Source organism: Oreochromis aureus, linkage group 6 (genome assembly GCF_013358895.1).
Source record: "Oreochromis aureus strain Israel breed Guangdong linkage group 6, ZZ_aureus, whole genome shotgun sequence".
NCBI classification, from domain to species: domain Eukaryota; kingdom Metazoa; phylum Chordata; class Actinopteri; order Cichliformes; family Cichlidae; genus Oreochromis; species Oreochromis aureus.
In genome coordinates this window covers 26575558-26600877 of record NC_052947.1, presented here as the reverse complement: position 1 = coordinate 26600877, position 25320 = coordinate 26575558, and the positions used below count along the sequence as shown (strand labels likewise).

General features: G+C 38.5%; 3 protein-coding genes across 5 annotated transcripts in view; 2 read left to right on the top strand and 1 right to left on the bottom strand.

The window, feature by feature from the left end:
- The window catches only part of stx8 (syntaxin 8), a 43777-nt gene extending 31844 nt beyond the window's left edge, over positions 1-11933 (bottom strand). The window contains exons 1-6 of the mRNA XM_031728063.2: positions 11803-11933; positions 10484-10583; positions 10306-10400; positions 9996-10106; positions 6250-6383; positions 5312-5404 (exon numbers count right to left, since the gene is read on the bottom strand). Coding sequence (XP_031583923.1) covers positions 5312-5404; positions 6250-6383; positions 9996-10106; positions 10306-10400; positions 10484-10583; positions 11803-11819 — 550 coding nt within the window. The 5' untranslated portion in view covers positions 11820-11933. The remainder of the gene's footprint in view (positions 1-5311; positions 5405-6249; positions 6384-9995; positions 10107-10305; positions 10401-10483; positions 10584-11802) is intronic.
- A 90-nt stretch (positions 11934-12023) lies between these two features.
- On the top strand, positions 12024-19194 carry LOC116311060 (TBC1 domain family member 24-like). Its single transcript, XM_031728075.2, has 12 exons — positions 12024-12141; positions 14561-14780; positions 14954-15156; positions 15309-15570; positions 15664-15780; positions 16013-16429; positions 16557-16796; positions 16939-17094; positions 17490-17553; positions 17705-17803; positions 17936-18227; positions 18356-19194. Exons 1-12 carry the CDS (start codon positions 12132-12134, stop codon positions 18529-18531), a joined length of 2256 nt encoding a protein of 751 aa, XP_031583935.2. The 5' UTR covers positions 12024-12131; the 3' UTR covers positions 18532-19194.
- A 1229-nt stretch (positions 19195-20423) lies between these two features.
- Positions 20424-25320, top strand: part of LOC116311070 (zinc finger protein 2-like) — a 17303-nt gene continuing 12406 nt past the window's right edge. Inside the window, exons 1-3 of one of the 3 annotated variants that reach the window (XR_005613445.1) lie at positions 20424-20554; positions 23051-23108; positions 23390-24853. Coding sequence is in view for 2 of the 3 variants with exons in the window: in XM_039613746.1 (XP_039469680.1) it covers positions 23060-23108; positions 23390-24510 (1170 nt within the window). In the remaining variant the exon portion in view is untranslated. The other 2 variants (XM_039613746.1, XM_039613747.1) reach the window with 2 other exon arrangements.

Sequence of the window (25320 nt, the reverse complement as noted above, 5' to 3'; positions counted from 1 at the left end):
AATAAGACACCAAAAAGGCCTTAGACAAAGATGGATACCAACATGGATAAATAGAGAAATAAGAACACAGGGACTCGTGATTGATTATGGCATATTTCTGATGGCCCAAAAGTCAGACTGGACAGAGCATCTTCATTTGGCTGGCTTTTGTTTTCCCATCAGACGTACGTCTATTAAGTTTAAAAAACCACTTTAAAGTCCTTCTCGATGTGCTTAAAGTTGTCATTTTCTTATGAGAAATGAAATTATGAGAGTGTGGAACATTTTCCCTTCATCCTCTGTAGCTCTCAGTAATTCACAGTCACACACCAGTCAGCCAATCTGGTGGTCACATAAGATGATGCTCTTTTTCGGCTCATTGCAAGCTTGACATTCCTTTGATGACAACACTCTTCTGGACATCGCTAACTCTACGCGTTTCCATTTCGTCTGGAAAACACTACTCACTAGTACCAGCCTCGTTTTCAAACCAAGTGAATCAAACAAACAATAAATCAATCAACAGCTCTAACCACACAGACTTTCTGCCAGTGCCATCATTAGTATAGTTTATTTGCTCACTGAGCTGTTTCTAAAAGTAGGAGCAACCAAGAGGTCTGCGTTCTCTGGGGTAGCTGCTGATGTCACTCTGCAGCAGTGAGTGCCTCTCTCCTCTCCATCTACTGTTTATTTGGAAGTCATTATTCCTCCACATATTGGCCCTTTAAACGCTCTGCTAGAGCAGAATCAAATCAGTGATTTAATAATCAGCCTAAAATTACATCTACTGCCATCTGTTTTAAAAAACAGCTAAAAGAGTAGTGGACACTTGGCAATTAGCACACTTCAGTCTGGGTGACGACATGCATCAAAAGGTTACAAACTGACCCACTGCAGCGGCCATTAAATATCAATAATAACAATAATGATATCAAAAAGAACCAATAATAGTTTCAAAGTGCTTTAATTCCACAGTTGTTCACCCGTAACGATCGATACCCGTGCTGTTAGGAAGAGGGGATTGATGAGTCTCATGTGGTTGCCAGTAGGTAACATTACAACATCAGTGGCTGCAGTGACTCTAGAGATGCTCGCAAAAACATGCCACAAGTTTGATGCACAGCATAGTGGGGGTGGTGGAAAAAAAATCAATACAGCATGGAGAGGGAGAGCAGATATCATTATTTTATCAAATAAATTAAAATACTTTGTGAATACTGGAAACATGAGGGCTTATCTCACCTGACAGGAGGCAACCTTTCTGCAAACAGTCGCAGTCTGACTTGGACTGACTCCAATCATACGCATAACTTCTATCTAATTTAGAAATGCAGACAGATTTCCAACATATTGCCATGAGTCTGAATGAGTCTTTATCAATAAGCACAACTGGTGGCTGCCGGCTGGTTGTATTCACAGGAAAGCTGCTAAGTGCAAATGTAAAATTCAAATGTGAATTTATGTCTATCTAGACAGGAAAACACGTGATTTTCACTGATCTATCACAGTTAATTGCTGTATTACCAGAAGTAGGTAGGTTGCATGTAAATGTAACTTGCCGATCGCAGACTGATATCAGACCAATTCCATATTATGGCAACACTTATGGCAGGTTTCAGTGACAGTGTTGGTATGTTTGACAATCTCACAGCAAAAATCAAATGAGTCATTTATTTGAATAACATAGGCTAAATACAAAATTCCTGACCAAAACTAAGCAGAAAACTTTCACTCTATGCGTTTACATTTCCTGGTTTTTAATTACATATACTGCACACATACAAAATTTGAAAGAACAGGCCTTTACCATACATGGCATATTTCACTGCTGCAGTATTTCACCACCAGTCAAATCCAATTCAAATGTGCAATTTAAAATCTAACAAACGAGACAGCCTCAAACTTTGGCCACCCTTTTCAAAAGAAGTTAATTTAGTGAGCTTGCCACTGTCTGTCACTCATAAGTAAAAGACATTGACATGGACTGATGTCACCGCTCCAGGCCGCAATATGAGAAATATCAACACCAATAAAGCAAAATTAATGTTGATCTTTCTTGGTAGTGAGGAAAACTACAGCTGACGCGAGCTGTTTTAGTTGGTGTCGGACTATTTTCGGCAACATTTATTGTGGAAATGAGAACATAATAATCTTTGGCAACATTACATAAGAAACATTAAAAGAAAAAACTGATGATGACATGCCATTTAACTAATTGTACCACATAAACAACAAGGATTGAATTTCTTGTTTTACTGCAATTGGAAAGAAAAGTTGGAAAATGTGCAGTTTGCTCATTTTAGTTTTTTGCTAAAATGAAAGCAAAGACTAAAAGTGAGATAAATGGTCTGCTCGCTCATTTCTACATTTCAGTTCATTTTGATTCAATCAGACTGAAGGGGTGAGGGCTTTGGGTTCATCTTAAAACCTCTGAAAAGGGTCAACTTCATTGCTGACCTCACCCGGAATCGTTTCCCCAAAAGGAAATGACTGCAACCTCCACTGCACTTTGGTCATGAGCTAGACTTGACTAGCCAAACTACAAAGAGCTTAATCTATTTATAGGGAAACACTGCTACAGTACAGTGATCAGGGGGAAGAGGAACCCCACAAGACGGAAAGACAGTCGGACGCCGAGGTTACACGCCAACTGTCAAGATCAAGTAGAAGTCTTAACATTCTCCTACTTTAAAACTTAAATCCATTTCCTCTACCTCTCAGAAAACATTCTTCTGACTTTTTATGTTGTCAATTTGGATGTTTAATGCAAGTAAGAAAACTGCCTCGAGCAATAATCCTTTGTACAGAGGAAATATGTTTCTGTATTTTTCATTTTTGATGGCAAAGAGCATCAAATAATTAAAGCTTTTATGCTTAAATATAAATGCAGTTTGTATCTAAGCAGGAGAAATTATAATATAATATAATATCATTTAAGAATACAGCTACATTCAATGCAAGTACTCAAAAGATCTACAGTTGTGTTGCTAAGATAGAGTAGATTCAGTTTTAGTCATCGTTGTATCATTTTCATATGTCAGTTCTAGAGAAATTGTCACTAGGTAAATTTAAAGTGTTTTTGCAATTAAAAAACTCTACATCAAAATATAGAACATATTCATCCTTTTCATCTTTTCATCCTTTTCACCCCCCCAGTCTAAGGGGTACAGATATTACTGACAAGAGACGAGCAAAAAAGACAAGAAAATGGAAGAGAGTGAGGGGAAACACTTTTTTAAGTTTTTTTAGGTTATGCAATAACAGTCTGCTGTCAACAGTGAGTGAGATGCAACTGAAAGGGCAGAAAAAGAACAATCAGGGGAAGCAACATAGGAAGATTTAAAAAAAAGAAACTGTGGAAGAGCAGGCGCTGTAAATCATAACCTGGTGTAAACGAGTTAAAAGAACTTTAGGCCTGGCTGTAAAATGTGGACTGAGAACGAGGAAACTGTAAGAAGCTCAGACCGCTCCATCAGATGATGTTTATACACTTTAACAGCAGCCCGCATGTCCCCAGATGCCAGTTTCCTTCAAGCACCACAAACTGCTTCCATAACCAACACATACAGTGGGTTACTACCTAATATATTGATTAGCAGTCTTGAGAGGGAAGAAAGTAGTAACAAGTGCAGGTTTCTACATATTTACTTCAGATTTGGTTCAGGTTTCAACACATGGAGTCCGTTACCCACAGGTGTCACATTTTTTGGCCTTTACAGCAATGAGGAGTTCAACTACCAGCAAATCTATTTTCAAGAATCACGTCAGGCCTAAAAACAAGTTTTTGTTTCCAGTGCTAAAATAAAACTAAATAAATACAATTTAAGTTACAACTCCCCCATTGCCCAATCAGGTTCATATTTAAAAACAAAACTTTGCAACACCTGGAAAAAAACTTTTCAAGGCACAATAAACACACCAGTTGGATAATTGGAGCAATACTCTGTCTCTGATTCAGTATGACAACAGGAAAGCAGACAAAAGGCATCCACATTTCCTTTCTTTCTATTCCCTTCACTGATCATTGTCAACCATCATCAGTTAAACATCTGTTATTTCCTCACAGCAGAAGGAAATGTTGGACGTTTTCATGCAGAGATCATTCGGTTATACAACCTCTAGACTTGTTTGGGCACAACTGCTCAGACAGGATATTACAGGACAGTACAACGCCTTCTACTCCCAACTGGAAGCTGGTCATCAAAGCAGAAACACATAACTGTACTAGGAAAAAAAAAAACACCAGACGAGCAGGTCCTATAAGGTTAATCAGACAGTCAACAAAAAGAAAAAAAAAAATCATTCTTTTTACTTTAACTTGGTATCACACTACGAAAATTTGTTTTATAATGTCAAAAATACCTAATATCAGATTTAGGCTTTATCACCTTTGGATCTCTGCAAACACAACACCAGAGTTTATAGTCACTGCTAATTCCTGATACTTTGATGTTATGTGTTTTAAAGATAAGCTGGCTAACCACGGAGAGAGAAACCTTCAGTTTGAAGTTTACCCACTTATACTCAAATGTCTGTGACAGAATCCTCGCCATAACGTCATTCAGCCTCACCACTCCTTTATTATTGCTGTGTGTTAAAATATTTACTTTCCTCTTTTATTGACTCTTACTTTTTTCCCCTGATTTTCACTAGAGGAACTGACAGATTAATGCATCTGTGCCTTCTGTCAGTGCAAACATTAAGAGATAGCCCTCACAGTTAAATTTTTTTTACAAAAAGTGATAAGATATGGATGTACTTCCTCTCGGTAAGGCAACACCCTCAGGAGGTTGCCTATTATCCACTCTAGTGTTCTGGGAGCGTTGCATTAAAGTATCTAATTGTTTACCAGTTGATAGATGTTCATCTTTAAATCTTGTGTCTCAAGTACCACCCATCTAAGTGAAAAAAAGAAAAGGTCTGGAGCAATGTGCTCAATTCTGTACAGCACATCTGCCTGTGATGGAAGCTATTTATGGATTGAGGAGCGATGTTTTGCCAGGAATAACTCAAAAGAACCATTAGTTCTGAGCAGATCTGTTTTTTTTTTTTATTTATTTAAGCTGCCTTAGCACAGGGGTTACATTTCTCTTTAAGATATATGACAAAGGACATTGGGGCGGACCTAAATGTGATGCCAGGTGCTCTGATAATAGTAGGTGTGTGCTGGGCACTGTTAGTTATGTGGTGGTGTGGGGGAATATTAATGTCTATGAGGCAAGTAGTTCCATTGCAGAACAGAGGTATGGCTGACTGCTTTCACACTGTGTTGTGTAATGTGTCTGGAATTTGATGAATATGTACAGACACACACATGCGCATAAAACCTTACCATTCTGTTCATCCAGTTCATTTCCAATCTCCTGGCCCATTATCTTCTGTCGGCTGATGACAGCTGCTAGTGCATCCAAGCCTGCATCCTGAGCTGAGATGAGAGCGGAAAGAAAACAAAGACTGTTACAAGCTTGACGATGAGACAAAGAATGAATCAACTGATTTTATGTATTGTCATTTACCATGACTGCAAAACAAGGCAAAATGAAATCAATGTGATGAATGGTACACAAAAAAAACTCAGACAAATGTAGTAGTGGTGACATATATATGTCATAAATATTTCTTATAGACATATATATGACGAGAAGAGAAGAGAAGAGAAGAGAAGAGAAGAGAAGAGAAGAGAAGAGAAGAGAAGAGAAGAGAAGAGAAGAGAAGAGAAGAGAAGAGATTTAGCCTCTGCAGGTTTCTAAGTTTGACACACTCTTTACCACAGGAATTTTTTTTTAACCACAAGTTCATGGGCTTGCCATTACCCAACTCCACCAGAAATCCCACGTGGGACACAAAACCTCCATGTGGTTTGGTTTCACTGTCTTAACAGGAATCTCTGATCCCAAAATGACAATAACCAGAGCCATAATGGAGACATTGCAATGAAGTGTCATATGGAATCAGGTGAACTAATGTCTGGGTGTTCGAGTCATGTCAGAGCCAAGAGACAGAAAAAAAAATGGTGGTGAGTTCACGATATTTCTTCGTGGTGTGAATTATGATGATGCCGTTTTAACTTTGTTCGGTCAGTAAAGGTTTAATACACATATGGTAGTGCCTGGGACTTTCTTGTTATCTATTTATTTTGCTGCTTCCACCAACACTTTATGCACTTTACTGTTATCTTCTTATGTTTACTAAGGAAAATAATATAGGATACTGTATAAATGCTACATGTTTACTATACTTTTAATTATTCTTGAACAGTCATGTAGTTACCCTCAATGACTCGTTGTTGCTGCTGTTTAATCTCTCCGAAGGTCAGCCCCTTGGTCTCCTCCGATTCGTTGATCAGCCAAGGGTTGGCTGAAGTGCCTCCACTGGCTCCTGCTCCTCCAGCCATCAATGTGGACCTGTGACATATAATCATAACAATTCTTAGTTTCCCAGCATTCTTTCAAAACAAAACATACCTAAATAGTAAAAAAAGAGGTCCATAATGAAAACTAAAAATTTGCTTTGGAAATTAAATTATTGATACTTTCCAAACAAAGCACAAGCAGCAGTTAAACTATGAAAGTAAAATGCACATCTGTACTATTACAGCAATTACCTATACCAGGAAAAATCAATCAATTCTATGCTTTTTCTAGGATCTATGACACCCCCACAGATCACAGAAAAACACTGTTTATTTACTTGTCTTTTAATGATTGAAAATAGCTCAGCTCATGCAGTATGTAAACAGTGCATGTTAATCTGTCACAGAACTATGGACTGCAGAGGTTTTGCTCTGACAACGTGACATACAAGAAAGCTCTTTACACTATAATGTGCTGCGCTAAACAACCCTGTGTGGTTTGAAACCTATTCTCCTCCTAATAGCTTAAAGCTGTGTTTCCGACCCCCACCAGTTGTGACTGTCATGCGGTGATGGGTTCAGGGTCTGTGAGTAAGGCTGGTTTTAATTGCGTCTCCTCAGCGCTGTCTGTTGGTCAAACCCAACATAAAGGACCTGAACCACATACAGCTTTACCAGAAATCAAGACAGAAACTGATAACTCGACTGCACTTAATTTTAAGTATTTGCTGTTTTATCAACCTTTCAAAACCAGATGAAAACAGCTTGACTTTTTTTGCACAAGTAACACAGAACACTACTTTTATCATACCCCCATTCACAGTCTGCTGACTGCTTCAAGTCACCTCTGAAGTAGCCACTAAAGTGCTATTAAGGCTATTCACAATGCAGGCAGGCGGAGGCTGATACCATCTGAGAAGAGGGTGAGACAAGGCATTTAGTCTAATCTCTCCAACAGGTTTGATTACTCTGAGACTATGTGCCAGGCTTCCACTTCCTCCATGGAAGTGTCTTTTGTGTGAAAATCCAATTAACTAGTCAGCAGGGAGCGCCAGAATCAGTCAAGTGGATCTCTTGGTACCCACAAAACACAGACTGCCACTGCAGAAGCCCGAACATTCCCATTAATGACTGAGTGACTTAGACAGGTGAGATTTAACTACTTCCAACTATTTCCACTGCAATAAAATACAATGGAAAGGTTAGGGCATAACAGTGGAAAGATGGGTCCAAGGGCCAGCAGGGTTAACTCAGGCTTCAAAATAGCCGCCTTCTTAGTCTGAAATGGAGATGCTTGGAATATATTGTTTGGGGAATGGATTAAAGTTTCCCTTCGACAATGTTGTCCTATTTTTTTTTTCTATCCAAAGTTCTCACACAAAAAAAAAGAGTTTAAAAAATCAGCTTAGATTATCCAGGCATGTCCAAATCTACTCCTTCCCACATTCTGTCCTCAGAGACCACACAGTGGGAATGGATCCTACCCACAAATCCAAATTACCCACCACATATCACTATTAAATTTAGGTCTCATTGAGCAAACCAAAAGCCATATGACCACATGATTACAGTTTGCCGAGCTAATTTACTAGCAAATCTCATTTGAGTTTTTTTTCTTTTCAGAGCCTTTTATGTAATTGGGTGTGTGGTCAGTAAAAAGATGAAAGCCAGTGCAATGCACCGCGAAGCAGATCAATCACAAAACCAAAGCTTGTGAAAGATATCAGAGAAAGGCAGTTCCATCAAGCCATCAGCACACGAGTTCTCTAAAGTCTATTGAGCTGATGAAACTGAGAAACTTTGTTCTCATATGTTGGTATTTTAGCTACTTGTCAAAAAATAAATAAATCTACCACCACAATAAAGTGTGCTGTACCAAGAATGCTGAGCATCCACAGGGATGCAACTAAAAAACAGCCATGAGAAGCCAGGGAAAGTTAACAACATAACATCATATCTTCCTGTTAAAGTAAATATCACCTGGCCCACACCAGTTTAAATCTTACACAAAGTAATGACTCTACCTAAAGATTTGCTAGTTATCACGTCTGCCTCACAGCACTGTCAGCCTACAGTGTTGTAAAACAGTGGTTCCTTAAAACCACAAGATGAGGCAGTCTCACAAAATGATTCAATCCCCTGTGACTCCCATGTTAGGTGGCCCAACTTCAGCAATGAAATATACATACTTAAAGCCTGGTACAAATCATTTTCATCGCTGCATCCCATTTTCCCCTTCACAACATCCATACAGTGAATTAACTTTTTTTGGTAGCTTCCTTAACAGGCAGATATGCCAACACGGGCAGCTGTAGTCACTTTGGCCTTGGCTCAGATAATTTTTGTCACTGAGCTCTTACCCCTGAACTGTGCCTGTGCTTTTTGCAGAACTGTTATTACAATTATCTGCCAAATGATATGAATTGCTGTATTATATAGCCCATCCAATAAGTTTCTATTAAAATTTTGGTGAATGTAATTTTAGTATATTATTAGTGCATTTCCTAGGAAGAGTAAAGGGGGAGGGCATATTAGGAGACAGCGAGAGAGAAGGAAAGCAAGAGGATGAAGGTAAGAGAATGGTTTGGACATGTGCAGAAAAGTGACAGTGGATATACTAGACAAAGGATGTTGAAGATGGAGCTGCTAGGCAGGGGTAAGAGAGGAAGGCCTAAGAGGAGGTACATGGATGCTGAAGGAGGACATACAAACAGTTGGTGAGACAGAAGAGAATGATAGTGATAGAGTGAGATGGAGGCAAATGATCTCTGTGGAGACTCTCAAAGGCAGCACCTCACAGAAGTATCTGACAGGTATATGTGACAGATTTGTGCAATGGCGCCATACAGCTGTAGCTTGCTAAATAGCAATGGCCAAAATATCATTGGGAATTTAAAATATGGAATCCATGACATCCATGTATATCTTTTATATACAGTGGTGGTATCTGGCTCTTTCCTTAACTAGCAGAATACACTGTGTAAGTATACAGTATAGAGTACACTATGCTCAATTGCTAGTAATAAACTTGCTCTTTCTATCTTCATCATTTGTGCGTGAGTACGTGCCAAATGTGTAATCAACAGTGCAAAGCAAGCAAATCCATTAATGAAAAAGAATTAGCTATGAAGTTAAGCGCCCTGTCAAAATGGTAGGCACACAGACTTCCCTCCGAGTGACAGCACCAGGGGAGGTCATACAGGATGTACAAAGACTCGCTGAAAGTTAGTGACCGGTGACATATCATCAAAGCAGAGACTAGGGCCTGTGACCTCTCAGGTCAAGAACACAGACAAGAGAATGAGGATTCATTATTTTTAATTGGGGCAACCAGAGGTGGAAATTGTACTAAAAAAAATTCTCAAAGAGGACAAGTTACAAAATGAAAGGCAGTGTGATCTGAGCAGGATGCTCATCAATCAGTGATGCTTGGTTTGCTTCTCCTGACACTGACCGAGAAGTGACAGAAATTAACGGTGAGCAAATATTCCAAAGTGGGTGTAGAAGTAAAGAAACTACTACGTCAAGCACTACTGTGATCAAAATATGTTAAGATAAAATGAAATCTTTGAAAGTGGGACAATCTGTGATTAGTGATATTTGCACATATTCCTTTTCTTAACACTTTATCCCATTTATAATAACCTAACATGCCTAATGTTACCTGGAGGGTTCAGACTCTGTAATATCGCCCTTGAAAGTTGCATTTAGCTGCTTCTCTCTGGTTAGCAGGTCATCAATGAGGTTCTGCCTTCTGTCAGCTTCGGACTGCATTCTGATGAGGCCATGATAAGGTCACACAAAACATTCACAATGCTTTAACCACTTTTGATAAGCAGGGACAACTTGTGTTTCTAAAACTTAAGCATGTTGCATTAGTAAGGTCACTTTCTAAACACTCTAATGCCCCCTACTGGAACACCTCTGCCAATGTAAGCAAAGCGGGCTTTTCACACTTCTAAACTAAAGGATACATGCGGCGAGATGAGGATGCCCGCAACAAGCCCTCCTTGAGCTGAGCGATATTTTGTTTCAGCTTCTGAAGTGAAGCCCGTAGCGTCATGTTTATCTGAAAAGACAGAAGATTAGCTCACTACTAAGACAAAAGGAATGTGAAGGCAATACTATTGTAATTGTGAGGTAAGAGGCTACCTTTGCAGGGTTCCCCCCCGTTCTCTGTTGTCTGTTCCGTTCATGGATGTTTTCAGCTATTTCCTGTGCCAAGCGGCAAGTGGCATCATAATTTTGTAACCTGCAAATGAAAAATGAGAATTAAAATCCCATGTAACTTGAACTGCAACATCATCAAGTAGCCAAAGATGAAGTAGTAAAACTAAGATTCAGTGCATGAATCTGCATTTTAATATAATGATGGATAATATTTTCATATATTTAATTTTTATAATACTTTTCATTACAAGTAAACTTGGTGTGTTTAACATAAAAGATAAAAAAGATTATGTTTTGTGTCATAGTTGTATTACTCCAAAACCAAAATGAATTTAACCTTTCCATCAACATTCTCACAGTGTAATAAATGTTGCTTGGCTGAGAAGTCATTCGCAAATCGTTTTGGGTCCCTGCATCAGTATTGCACAGAATTCTTTTCCGCGCACTGGACTAAAAAGATGTTACCTTTTACACAAATGGAAGAACTGCATATGCGTATAACAGATACTCAGGAGACGCGGGCCGTTCCATCAGTGATAAATACCTCTACTTTTGACTTGACACAAAAGGATGTGGAATTTTGCATATTTGTCACACTCAAGTTTCAGATCCCTAAACAGATGCACCGTATTTTAGTTTTGGGCAACTTCTTGTCTGAACTTTGTTTCTGTGTAGGTTGTAGCAAGCGAAAGATAAATAAATAAATCAAAATTCTAAAACTTGAAATATATATTTTTGAAAACCCACAATGATCATGAAAATAATGATTAACGCATAAAACTATGCAAACTGAAAATTAACTTATTGAACAACGGATCAAGTGAACGACTTTAGATGGTGTATTGCCTAATCGAAAGCATGAGCTACATGGCTATCAGAATAATTGTTATTTAATATGATTATTTAGTATTACTGTAGCCAAATTGGGGTAAAGCGTCAGAAACATAGCACAAGCTTTGGTTTTATCTTGTGACATTTTTAGCATTCCTCTTCCCCCATTCTCTAACGCTATTTGATTTGCTGTTATAAGTAGACCCAACAACAACGACGACGACGACAACGACAACGACAACAAATTGTTTTGAAATCCGAATCCAAAACCACCAAGCTACTTCCCGACACACGAAGCGGTTACTTTCTAATCACTAAACAAAAATACATGTTATTTTATTTGGCTAATCATCATAGCTACCACTTTCGCTAGCTAGATTCAAAGTAGTTACAAGGCGTAGAAATAATATTTGTTGTCCTTAAAAATACATCTGAGTCATTTTACTTTTCCATTCAAGACAATGACTTACCAGGCATCCTGAGACATTATGTTAAAAGTCAGCTATTAAGCCAAGTTTGAACCAACTATCCGGCTGTAATCACTAGCAGCCTGTTTCTTGTTTTGACAAGACGTCACTACGGTAGGCGACAGAGACAAACTTCCCACGACCTCTACAGAGCGCGCATTGTAATAACATAATGCTGCCCTCTGTGGGTTAGGATTTGCTGTTAATTTTTGACTCACGGGTCAGTTAAAGTGTAGAAATTTCAGGGCTGCTCGACTAACTAGTTGAGGATTTCACACGGAAAAAAACACTTCAGGCAGAAATAAAGACTCATGGGAAAGCCTTAGACGTGGATGACCTACAGTAAGATATAATTTAATATAATTATTAGATGTGATCTCAATTTTCCAAATTAAAAAAAAACATCTGGATGTGTGCCTATGACTTTTAGAGTGAGCTGCCTCGGCCTAGTCAAAACAACATTATGTTTCTCACCAGCCTCTCTCTCCTTTGACTAAGTGCCTATTCCTCTTTCCAACGTTTCCCTGTTGAATCTCTGTTTTTTCCTTGCAAGTGCTGATTGAGTTCTCAGTTAATCATAGCTTCCTTGACAGAAATGCCTTATCCAACTTATCATAAATGTAGTAGTTCTTTTATTCATTAGAACAATAGAACAGATCATTGTGTTTATAATCTATCAGACTAGATCCAGCTGCTTTATTACAAAAGAGGAGTGAAATTCTTATTCTTACTTATAAATTCCCAGTAATCCTCAAAAAGACACTCCAAAGAAGCTGCATGTAGGAAGACTTAAATTGAGCTTGAACAATAGGAGATAGCCTTTTTTTTACATGTATTAAAGTGATACCATTTAAAAAGTTGTGCTGAAAGGAATATATCTTACATTCTTAACATCCAAACAATACTTAGATGCTGACTCATACATTATATCCATATTATATAAAGACTATTATCATGGCTTGATAAATCATATTTAAGATGTCTCTATCAGTTCCCCATTAATTATTTTATGAAGAAAATAGTTGTTTTAATTAATTCATTTATTTTTATTTAGCTTTTCATACATTCAAACACCAAGAAATGGGAAGATCTTGACACAGCAACAATATATAAAGATTTGAAGGATACCTTTCCTCTTGAAGCCAAAGGCCACAAAGTTCCTTTTAGACATGGAAATTTTTAATTTTCATTAACCATTCCACTCAAAGATTTTCCACTCTTCCAGCAGGAACCACCCCTATGGTCTTGGTTTTACAGAAAAACAAGTGAAGGCTGCTGAAAATGAGTTTTTTATGCAAGTTAAAGCCGGAATAGTCTAATAGTAATACTTTTTAAAGAACAGCATTTCATTTCACAAGTCTCTAAATCTTTCATAAATCACTTCTACAGACACATTATTATGAGTGACTCAAAGATGAAAACAAATCAGAGCAGTAATCATTTAAACACAACTTTGACTCCCTTTTAAAGGCTTACAGAAATAGTAGCTGAAAGTCTTTCTCCTAAATACTTAAACCTAACAGACCTACAAAAATAATTTACATCAACATCCAAGTAAAAAAATCTACAACTGTTATCACAGAATTTATAAAACATCAACAATATTGTAATGATAGTCAACATTAAGCACCAAAGTGTTATGTGTTTATGCTTAGTTTGTTATAATGTATTTCTGCTCTGTTCATTTCTCATAAGACACAGGTGTAAAAATGCGTGTGTAAAAGTTGTTTATTTTTACACACCTGGTAACCTGAGAAAAAACATCATGCTTTTTTTGGCAAGGAAAGTTTAAGAGTTTGTTTTTCAAGTCCATTCCATGACGTGCCGACACATGGAGTAAGTACTTGTAGTACAAATACACTTATTCTTCTTTTTTATTACTAAGTTATTATACTGTGTTGTGTTGTTTGTGTTGCATTGTGATGTGTCGTATCGTGTTGTGTTGTGTTACATGTAGTGCCGACGTAGGACAGTTTTCCAATTTCATTGTACTATTGTACTATGTATGACTGTGCAATGACAATAAAGAGTTATCTTATCTTAGAGGTTTTATGTTTTATACCCAAACAATGGTTGTGTTTAGATGAAAACATACATGTTGTGTTCAATAATAGCCTTTGGAAGACTTCTTGGAATAGATTCTACTGGCATTTCAATGCCAGTGCCTAGGACATGATTGCCCTCTTATTTCTGAAAATGTTGACAAGAGCAAACCATTTCAAAGACTTTCAAGGAATGTGATGTTCAGTGTTAAAATACATTTTTGGTCTCGTAAGCAATTTAAAATCAAATGTAATTAAATGTAATTTAATTTAATTCAATTTTATTTAATTTTTTTTTAAATTTTTTAAATGTATTTATTTATTTTTTTACTTTTTGACGTAACCTGCAAGAAAGATTGTGGAAACTGAGTTCATACATGTGAAATCCTGATAGTTACACATTTTACAAAGAGATTTGTTTTGGGGGGGGGGGGATGCCAGCTAAGTGCATGTACGTGATCTGGAAATGTAAGGTCTTGTTGTATGATTGTGATCATGGGGGCACTTGCTTTCCAGACACTGATTACTTCTCAGAATGAGACAGTGCCAAAGGTATAACAGGAAAATCAGTGGAACTTTTCACTTTCAGTGCCTGAATCACCAACAACAAACCATGTAGAGATCACGTGACCAAAGCCCACAGGCTTATATAAAGCCCTGATCCTCAGATTGTGCAGCTAGTAACAGGAGAAACGTTACCTTCTGACCTATTTTTCTAGGAAGAATAGGAATTGAGATGATTCATGTTTCACGGACACCAGAATTCTTCAATTGTGGAAACATGAATTTCATCCCGGACACATTCTCTGACCACAATCTGGAATCTATGGCTAGAAGCAGAACCAGACAAAGGTCTCACTCCTATTACAATGCAGAGTTAAAAAAGCCTCATGGTGTGGACACACAGAAAGAAGAAACCTGTTTAAGACCTCGATCTAGGTATGTATTCATAATTAACTATGCTTTTACTCTTATATTATCAAAATTAGGTTACTGACCAGATAGCCAAGTGTAGGTTTACTTATAATTAACCAGATTTGTGTTTGTTCTGTTCTGACCTGCATTACATTAATTACTTGCATAATTAATATCGAATCAAATGTCTTTGAAAGGTCTTTTTACAGTTATGAGACATCAGAAGATGACATAAGACACTTTACAACCTCCCCTACGTCAAAGAAGATGCAAAGCTCACCGCTAAAGTATCAAGCAACCAAAAAGGAGGAAAGAGACCGGGATGTGTCGGTTGTTGAGTTCACCTCTAAGAAGTCAAAGCATAAACCAAACAAGCAATCACCATCTAGAGAAACCTGTGGTACTGAACTAATGTTTTTAAAGTTGGATATGGAGTTTTAAAGCAAAATGGGTAGAATGAAAATCTGAGTCTATGTAAACTGTTTAGGAAAACTACTACTACTATTACTAATAATAATAATAATAAAGTTACATGTGTATGTTTTGGCTCAGGCAGTAAATGCCATCTCAAGCAAGTTTCCATGATGACCATCTCTGAAGCAGACAACTGGGAGATTTGTTCCAGCTCTGGGATGAAGTATGGGCAGTTTGTGGACTGGGAGAAAATTGATCCTGAAGCTGCAAAAAAATATCAACAAATCCTACGGAGTGAGCACCAGCAGCTTAAAACTATGGCTCGGGAAGGATTTTGGGCCATGCCACACACACTAAGGGCCAAAGCTTATTATCACATCATCCACAGCATCAATTCTATGTATGTATTTGTGGCAAGTAATGGAACCACTGTGAACATTTTTACTGAAATCTGCTTGACCTAAATTTCTGACTGTGTATTTTATATCTGCAGAAGGGCTGTAACTCCAGACAGAGATGTCTACTATGAACTGGCCAAGAAGCTATTTGGAGAACAAAAACTTAGCAGCCACCCAGTCCCGAAGTATATGGAAGATGGAGAAATACCAAGGTAATATTTTGTGATACTGCAGTCACACTTCATAGCTGACAAACTGTCTGAATGATGAGCTTTTTGGCTCATGAGGATTCATTTTGCTAATTTTGGCTACATTTATTAAAAGCATCCAAAAGACTAGCAACATATATATAACAGTAAATGTTTACATTCTAGTATTAATGTGCACTTCTGCACTGCAGTAAATGTGACAGAATGAGTCCTTGCTTCCTCTGTTCTGTTCTAGATACTGCCTCAACAAAGCAGGCCTGAATTCTGCAAAAAAGGTTCTTCTTTGCCTCGGAAAATACTTCATAGACATGAACTTCTGCCCCATTCTACCCGCCCTGGTGTCCCTCATCCTCCACTTCAGCGAGGATGAAGCTGAATGTTTCTACAGTGTGTCCCAACTTATCTGCTACAATGACCCCAACAAGCGCTACATTGACCAGACCTTCCTCACCTACCGTGCTTCCTGTATGACCTTTGGAGACCTTGCCAACAAATGCTGCAGAGGCATCCGCAAGCTGATCGCCAGCTCCCACCAGAACCTGTTTGAGTTTTACTCTGACTGGATCATGTGGATATTTGCTGACCTTCCGTTCACATATGCCATTAGAGTTCTAGACGTCTACCTACTGGAGGGCTACAAGGTCCTCTACAGGTTTGTTAGTGCTGCTGCATTTCAACATATAAACAAACAAACTTTGACCTAAGCATGTCATTTCTTCTGCCATATCAGTTAAAGACAAAACAATACAATTAATATATTTCATAATTATTCTTTATAGGGTTGCTCTGGCTTTGCTTGGCCTCTATAAAGTATCGGTGTCATCTCGAGTGGCAGATGTGGAAGACTTCAGAACAGACATGAAAAGATTTGTGCAAAACGTAGCTCGCCACTGCCCGGCTGAGAAGCTCCTAGAAAGAGCCTTCAAGATTTCAGTACCCACAAGGAGAGACCTTAACCTACTGTTCACTGCCAATAAAGAGTCACTCATACTAAAAGGTGTCAGCATAGACCAGAAAAGGTGGGTTAATACTAACATTGTCATGACTAAGATGATGACTGGCACATTTGTATGTAATAAATAATTAATATACACAAACTTAGTAGTATTAAATATTCCATTTCAACTAATATGAAACCTGTTTTCACATATGTTTCCAAAGGCTACCAGTAGAGACCGTGGATTTCAACAACTTTCGTTCCAGTGTTGTAACAGGGACTGAGATGAGAGTCATCTGGGCCTGGATACCTGAGCGCTTTGCCCTCTTCAGTCCCTTTAGGTTGTTCAGCACAGCTGAGCATGAAAGGACTCTTGCTTCGTAAGTAACCTTTGTTCTGCGCTACAGTCCCACTTGCCAACTACCTAAAAACAGAGGCGTGAATCATGTAGAGGACTATTTATATATCGCAATGCTTTTAATAGTGTTTACTTTGTATCAAATTAATATCTGTTGAACTTCATGTCCCTGCAGTGAAAACCTTTTTTTTGTGTGTGTAACCGTCAGCAGTAGGGGTGTTTTCACTATCAACATTTAGTCACAAATACTGCTTTTTTCCCCTGCGTTTAAACAGTGCCAAAACTTCTCTCTGATTTAAGATGAAATTTAAATAAAATAGGTCTTAGCTCTAGCAATTGTGTGCTAGTTTGGCATGTATATATTGTTGTCATGCATTTATAAAAGAAAGGTGTTTTGTTTGTTTTTATTTCATACAGATTCTATTCACATGTAGAGGGACACGAACCAGCTGTCATGATTATTAAAACTGTGGATGAAGAGGTAAAACTATAAATAATCAATATTAGGATAGATTTTATTTGACATGTTAAATGAGCCTCAGAATTTATCCTTATGCTTCTATAATGGTGAGATTTAGTCGACGCAGTAAGTTTTGTATGCCATTGACATGATCTAATTTGTCGTATCTTAGGTATTTGGTGCCTTCTTGTCAACAGATGTAGCAGAAAGAAGAAAACATGATTCAGAGGAACTTGCATACTTTGGAACTGGGGAGTGTTTAGTTTTCACGGTGAGCTTTCTTCTTGTTAAATTCACCTCATATTAGATTTAGATTTGTCGTCTATGGGTTTCTTTATGTTAATGCACAGCAATGCCTTTGACACTGTAAGGCGTCAAACAAGATTTGTGATTACTGTTTCAGCTCCGTCCCAACATGGAGCTCTACCAGAGATCTATGGTCAATATAATGAGCCGAAGAGCTTCTCCTGAGCAACTTCGAGGCAGCATTAGTGCTTCCCCTCAGGCGTCAACTAATGGCAACATCCCCTCCAGCACAACTCTGACCTGTCCTGCTGGGACACTGCAAAATCCCAGCTATCTGATGGTCACTGCACCACCAGTGGAGGAATCCATGTCTGCTAAAGAGCCCAAGAGGCCTAAGGAGCAAGAGGCATCCAAGTTCATAGCAGGCGATGACAATCAGCTTATTATTGGTGTGTTAGTGAAACATATTGTAAGAAAAGACATACAGTAGATTGGCCTTTAAGGGAACTTTGAATATATTATGTGTGACAGGGAAACTGCAAGTATACTCAGCTCATATCTATGTGTCCTCTTTCAGGTGGTGATGGAGGCCATGCTCTCTGCCTGCAAAGAGACCTACATGGGGGTTACACAGAGCCGTGTGAAACTTTTAAGAGCATCGCACTCTGCAAGAGAGACTTCAAGATCCAGTCCCTGGAAGTGTGGGGCATCCAGAACTCCATTTCCTTTTCTCATTGTTTTCCTTCTAAGTGAGTTAGAGAAAACAGCACTGTGACTATTTTTGGTAAAGACTGAAACAGTTTTTCCTTCAAAGAATTTGAGTGATTTTGATTGATATGCAGCCTACAGATATTTCACACTTGTCCTGTGAAATGCTAAATTGTGTATTTTTGTATAGTTAAGTGAGATTTTAGTTTGTTAATCAAAGTTTATTTGTACAGATTTGGGTCACATGCAATGTCTTAGTGAACTTTAAAATCCAGGTAAACAAAGGTTGTAATCTCAGGGCAGCTCTGAAGGAACACAATGATGCTCTTTATGGTGCATATACTCACTTTTCTGTGATGAATCTAGGAGAACTAGTTTTATAATACTCTGTAATAACTAAGGCACTACATTGACTAAAGGATAATATTTGTAAACATGCTTTGAAAATTGCAACTCCATCTGGTTTTAACTGGGAAAACAGTAACCTGCAGTACTTTATAAGTTCTGTGTCCACTGTTAAATCGTGTATTTTGATTGTGGAGTTTATGTAGATTTGATGCACAGTTGTACAAAACATCCCTTTTGAAATCCTTTATTTGCAATTCTTCTCAGTTAAGTAACTTATTCCGATAAGTGTTCTATTATTAACATGGCTGTATTTGTGATGGGATTGAAAACAAATAAGCAAATAAAGTTTTTTTATTTGTTTGTTTTTTACTTAACTCTTTTACTTAACATTGTCAGCATTTCTGTTAAAAAAAGAATCCTCTTTTGCTCCTGTTACAACATTTATACTTTAAAAAAGAAATTCTCCTTTAAAGCTCCTTCACTTATAATCGCAAACTGATCTGTATATTATATAATTTCTAGCTGCAAAGATTATTTCTTAACATTAAGAAACTTGCTGAAACTAATGAGTCTCTGTAGCTTTATGGAAACATTTATAGTAATTGGAGTGACATCTGAAAGGAGAGTATTATGTTTTCTTTGTTTAGTGATAACAGAAAAAAAACCCTCTACTACAGATAGATAAAATGTAAAAACAAACAAACAAACAAACAAACAAACAAAAAAACCTCAGGATATCCGGTTGCCCTTATTTCCATTTTGGAGAGCCTTCGGTATCCGTGTTCATTTAGCTTCAACTTAAAAGAAAGAAAAGCAAACGACGCTTCTCAACATCAACATTGACCACGATCTGAGCTAGTCCCTGCTCGACATCTGCCTGAACCGCAAATCTCTTAACCGCAAAGAAAAGCACCGGTTCTTGAAAGTGCGTGGGCAGTTGAAGGCACCATGCAAGGGAAAGATCATCAACCCCAAATTGCTGCGGCTTGTTTAGCAGTCTGCTGCTTACTATGATGGGCCTTATGGTCACCTTATGGGTACCAGCACCATGGAGTTAAGGGAAATGAAATGGCAGAAGGGACAGCAAATGAAGCTACAAAGAGACCGTTGGTGGATATGGATATAAGAGTAGAATACGGCACAAAGTGAAAGAAAGGTGTCAAAAGCAGTGGGAGGAAGAGATGAAAGGGCGATGGTTTTACAAAATCTAAAGGAAAATAGTATAAATGAGAAGCACAGGAAGGAGCCGGAGAGAGGGGACGGTCTTATCGCGACTTAGATTTGGACACACCGGTTTAAATAGCACGTTGTTTTTACAGTACAGGAAACAATAGAAAATGTTTTGATCCATTGTCAGACATATGATGCTGAAAGAAGATAATTGATCAAAACGCTTGGCGATGTGAAAGTGAAACTGGACTTGGCTGATTTATTTCGTAAGAGCTCGAGAAGTGAGTGTTATCAGGCAATATTCTGATTTTTAAGGCAGACTAATTTGGGAGGATTTGAAGGGTTTTTTGTTTTGACATTTCGGTCCACACTCTACACCAGTTGGTGGCGGTAAAGCACCACTTTGCTGTTTGCCAACCGCCAATAAACAATATAAAGAAGAGGAAGCAGTCCGCGGCTACGAGCTGTGCTTGCAGCCGTAGCAGTTTTCACTTAAAGCTCTGTGGATAGAGGCTGTGGCAAGCTTTCTCTTTTACGGATCATTAGAGAGGTGGGCCTGAATCTTGTTTGCGTCTCCGAGGCTTGTATGGCGTCGTTAGCTAAAACAGCAGCGTTAGCGTTAGCGACAGTAGCTAGCAAACGCTGTAAAAGTGCGGCTGTTGTGTTTGTACTTGCATGCCGGTGTGACACTGTGTTAACGCTACCCTCGAGTTTAATTATAACCCCTTACCGACAATCGTTAACCACGCCGGTGTCGGTTTCGCTGCAAGTGGACGGGTTAATGCTAGAGCCGCCACACAAACATTCCAGCAAATCTGTGCAAAAACGCAGATATTTTTTTTGTATAGGCAAATAAACAACATGTTAGCTTTCAGAACCAGCACTGACCACTTTCAGTTTCACGTGCATCTTTAAGGTTAGTTTGAGGATATTGATACATACTTTTTTTTTTTTTTTATTGATACATACTTTGAGCGTTAAGGGTTGTTTAGTGTTGTTTTCCTCTCAGCCTCCTGAGACAGACCCTGCGTGTGTGCAGCACAGCGGACTGCTTAACCCACTTCATACATGCTGCTTATCTTTTATTTTACAGAGGTGGTCAGACAAATATATCTTTTATTTTTGATTTAATTACTGCTGCTGTATGCTTAAAGAGATAAGTGGCTTAGTATTCTTGGTATTAAATTTAGGACATATAAAATATATAAAAAGTAGAGCTTTGAAAAACACTTGTGTAAGAAAATCTTATTGAGGTCTTTAGGCACCGAGACAAAAATGTGAAATATAATGTGTAGTTTTTAAACAGATTCATTGAAACGTCACATTTATAAATCAACAACACCGGGAGAAGAAGCTGTTAATAGTCAAACATTTGTGTTTGTGGGCTTAAAAGAAACAGAAAACATTACACTACAGAAATGTCAACAGGAACTCCATAACAACTCGATATAACCAGTGTGAATGCACAATGCTTTAAATGTGGTTGCACATGATGGAGTACAGGAGCAGAAGAGCATGGATGCCACTCCTGTGATCTATAAAAAGCTCCAAAAACTTGACCTGGTCTGATAAGTGTTGATTTCTGTTGCGATACTCAGATGGCAGGCTCAGAATTTTGGTGTGAACAACATGAAAGCATGAACCAACCTTATATCATCAGTTCAGACTAGTAGTGCCACACTCTGAGTATTTTTGATGCTGTAATTTGAGGAATGTTTCCAGCTAGTGCTTTCTATGTGTGCTAGGAGGAATTAGGGCAGTTCTTAATACAACTGGAGTTAAAAATGGTACTAGCAAGGTGTACCTGATAAAGTGTCTGGTGAATGTAGATTTGAGGTAATTTAGCGATAGTATCTGTTTTGCACAGTTTCCCCACCATGGAGCGCTGATAAGTAGATTTTTGTTTTTTGTTTTTTTAAATTTCCCCCAAATTTCCAACCAACTAATCAGTAGTTAGCCACATAAACAAGTCACAGCCAGTTAGTCAGGAAGATCCAATTAAATACAATACCGGTAAATGTTTTCTGATGCCTATGTTTTTACAAACTCAAACACCAAATCACTTGGATTTCAAGTGGGATAACTTCAATTCAATTCAATTTTATTTATATAGTGCCTAATCACAACAACAGTCGACTCAAGGCACTTTATATTGTAAGGTAGACCCTACAATAATATGTACAGAGAAAAAACCCAACAATCAAATGACCCCCTGTGAGCAAGCACTTTGGCGACAGTGGGAAGGAAAAACTCCCTTTTAACAGGAAAAAACCTCCGGCAGAACCAGGCTCAGGGAGGGGCGGCCATCTGCTGCGACCGGTTGGGGTGAAGGAAGACAGGATAAAAGACATGCTGTGGAAGAGAGACAGAGGTTAATAACAAGTGTGATTCAGCAGAGAGGTCTATTAACACATGTTGAGTGAGAAAGGTGACTGAAAAGGAAATGCTCAACGCATCATGGGAATGCCCCAGCAGTCTACACCTATTGCAGCATAACTAACGGAGGATTCAGGGTCACCTGATCCAGCCCTAACTATACGCCTTAGCAAAAAGGAAAGTTTTAAGCCTAATCTTAAAAGTAGAGACAGTGTCTGTCTCGCGAATCCAAACTGGAAGCTGGTTCCACAGAAGAGAGGCCTGAAAACTGAAGGCTCTGCCTCCCATTCTACTTTTAAATCCTCTAGGAACAGCAAGTAAGCCTCCAGTGCGAGAGTGAAGTGCTAAGATAAGATGGGTCCTGATTATTTAAGACCTTGTATGTGAGGAGCAGGATTTTGAATTCAATTCTGTATCTAACAGGGATAACTTGACAGCTGCTCATCTGAAATAGCTCTCCATTAAGACTTTTACATTTGTTGTATCAATGCTTATTGTCCACTTCCCACATCAGTTTTGTTTGAATTTTCATGGATGTGTCTAATGAGTCCTTCTGGTCTCAGACATTAGCTACAGTACGGGTTTTCATTGTGGAAGCTGTAATAGTAAATCTACAATATGTGATATTGTGTATTTGTTCCTTAACTGTTTATGGGTTGTACATCAACAGGCTGCAGCAATGGGCCCAGACACCACACCTGTCCCTAAAACAGAATCTGCAGAGGAAAGTATGTATTGGGGGTATTTTGCATGTTTTTTCCCCTTTTTGATCAAAATTTGTGGAATAAATAAGTTCACTTTTTTAGTTCTAAAAAGCCTGGTTCCTTATCTAACTGAAGTCGGTGGCATACAGTGCATGTGGAACAGAACAAAACTAAGCCCCATTGAACATGAATTACATATGTGTAACACAATAAAAGTGAATCATTGTGTTTTGCTCACTGAGATTTGCTAAGTCACCTCAGTCAGTAACATACTCAGATTGTGTTTTAATGTGATTGCTCCTCAGGTCCAGAAATAGTGGTGGTGAAAATAATCTCAGAATCAGATTCCAGTGATGCTTCAGTGACCGAGCCAGAGAACAAACAGCCACAGAGCAACACATCAGACAAGTGTTACCCTTGCACTGTCTGTGGCAAGGTATTTGACAGACCGTCAAAGCTAGAGTGGCATAAACCTGTACACACGAGGAAGCCCAAGACTCTTCATGAGTGTGAGGATTGTAATATAAGCTTTACAAAACAAGAGACGCTGATCCGACACCAGAATTGCCACAGTAGGACTAACAAGCATCCCTGTCCTGACTGTGGAAAAGTGTTCAATAGACCCTCAAGGTTAGAGAGGCATAAACGCACACACACAAAACAACCCAAGGTACCTCATCAGTGTTCATACTGCATGAAGACGTTCAGAAAACTTAACAAACTCATTCGTCACAAGCGTATGCACACTGGAGAGAAGCCTTTCACCTGTTCGGTCTGCGGTAAGGGATTCTCCGAGTCAGGTCACTGCAAAGCACACGAAAAGACACACGAGGAGCAGCCAGAAAAACCTCACAGTTGTGCGGATTGCGGGATGTGTTTCTTCAAGGCCTCGTCACTTCGTAGGCACTTCAGCTCCCACACAGGAGAGAAGCCTTTCAAATGCACCTTGTGTGAGAGCTGCTTCTCTCGCTCTGAGGGACTGAAAAGGCACATGAGGAGCCACACAGGGGAAAGACCATACAAATGCATTATCTGTGGCAAGCAGTTTTATTCTCGCCAGGATTTGAATATTCACGGATTGACCCACACAGGGGAGAAGCCACATCTTTGCCCTGTGTGTGGTAAAGGCTTTTCACAGCTGGGCAACATGAAAGAGCATGAACAAAATGTTCATATTAAGTCAGAAAATTATATTTGTAGTGATTGTGGAGCAACTTTCACACGAAACACGTCACTGACAAAGCATCGGCGGACACATACTGGAGAAAGACCCTATCTGTGCCTCACCTGCGGCTGCAGGTTTTCATGGAGCCATTCCCTTAGCAGACACCGGAGGTCACATGCACACAGACAGATGGCTGGGGACACATCCAAAGAAATACTAAGTTTTGAAGGACCTTCAGAGAATCCCGACAGTGTAACGTAAAAGCCGAGTACTTTTTAAAAGCACTTTTCCTCTTCATTTAGTTTTGCTGAAAAGAAAGAGCGAGAAGCTCAAGCTCAAGATGTGTTTGCTGAAGTCTGTATTTATTGGAATACAGCAGCAGTTAAAATTCTGGATATGCCTAGGATATGTACTGTTTGATCTCACAGCTCAGTGTAGGTCTGCTCTGTTCACTGTTATGACATGTGGTGTGGCTATAGTTTAAGAATATTTCATAGTACTTTACCAAAGGACAAGATAATAGAGTTGCCCTGCCAAATGGCTGGAAAGTTTCTCTGGACCTACAGTTATATCAGTAAAAATTAAATGAATGAAGAACATAGAGGTACTCCACTCTTGAGTGCAGTAGCATTTTTCAGCTCATACAAGTTGTGAAAAAAATTAAATGAACAAAGAACATTGTACTTTTTAAGTTTTTATATCAGTATAATTTTATATTTGATGTACAACATATATATGATGTAGTTGTGTAATCCAATGATTTTATCTCATTCATGCATGATAGCTTACATTCAATAAAGATACATTGTGACGTACTGTGATTAACTTTGTAGTAATACCAGACAATGGGCGTTCAATGTTTTTATACTGATAATCAGTAAATGTGCTGAAATGTATTTTTATTTGTTCTATTATGTCCCAGATTCTTCTGTGACATGTTGTGTATTTGCGAAGTAAGAGATTTTTGAGTTTTTTGTATAATGTCAGTACAGGTCACAGATTCATTTATTAGGCTTTATCCATAGTGCAAATACAGTAAAATGTAGCCTACAAATGCAGTAGCATGGATTT

What these genes read in the sequence shown, in the direction of transcription:
- LOC116311060 (XM_031728075.2), top strand. An exon ending in GGCTACAAGGTCCTCTACAG is followed by an intron (nt 16,430 to 16,556) that starts GTTTGTTAGTGC and finishes TATTCTTTATAG; the next exon opens with GGTTGCTCTGGCTTTGCTTG. An exon ending in GGGAGTGTTTAGTTTTCACG is followed by an intron (nt 17,804 to 17,935) that starts GTGAGCTTTCTT and finishes TTACTGTTTCAG; the next exon opens with CTCCGTCCCAACATGGAGCT.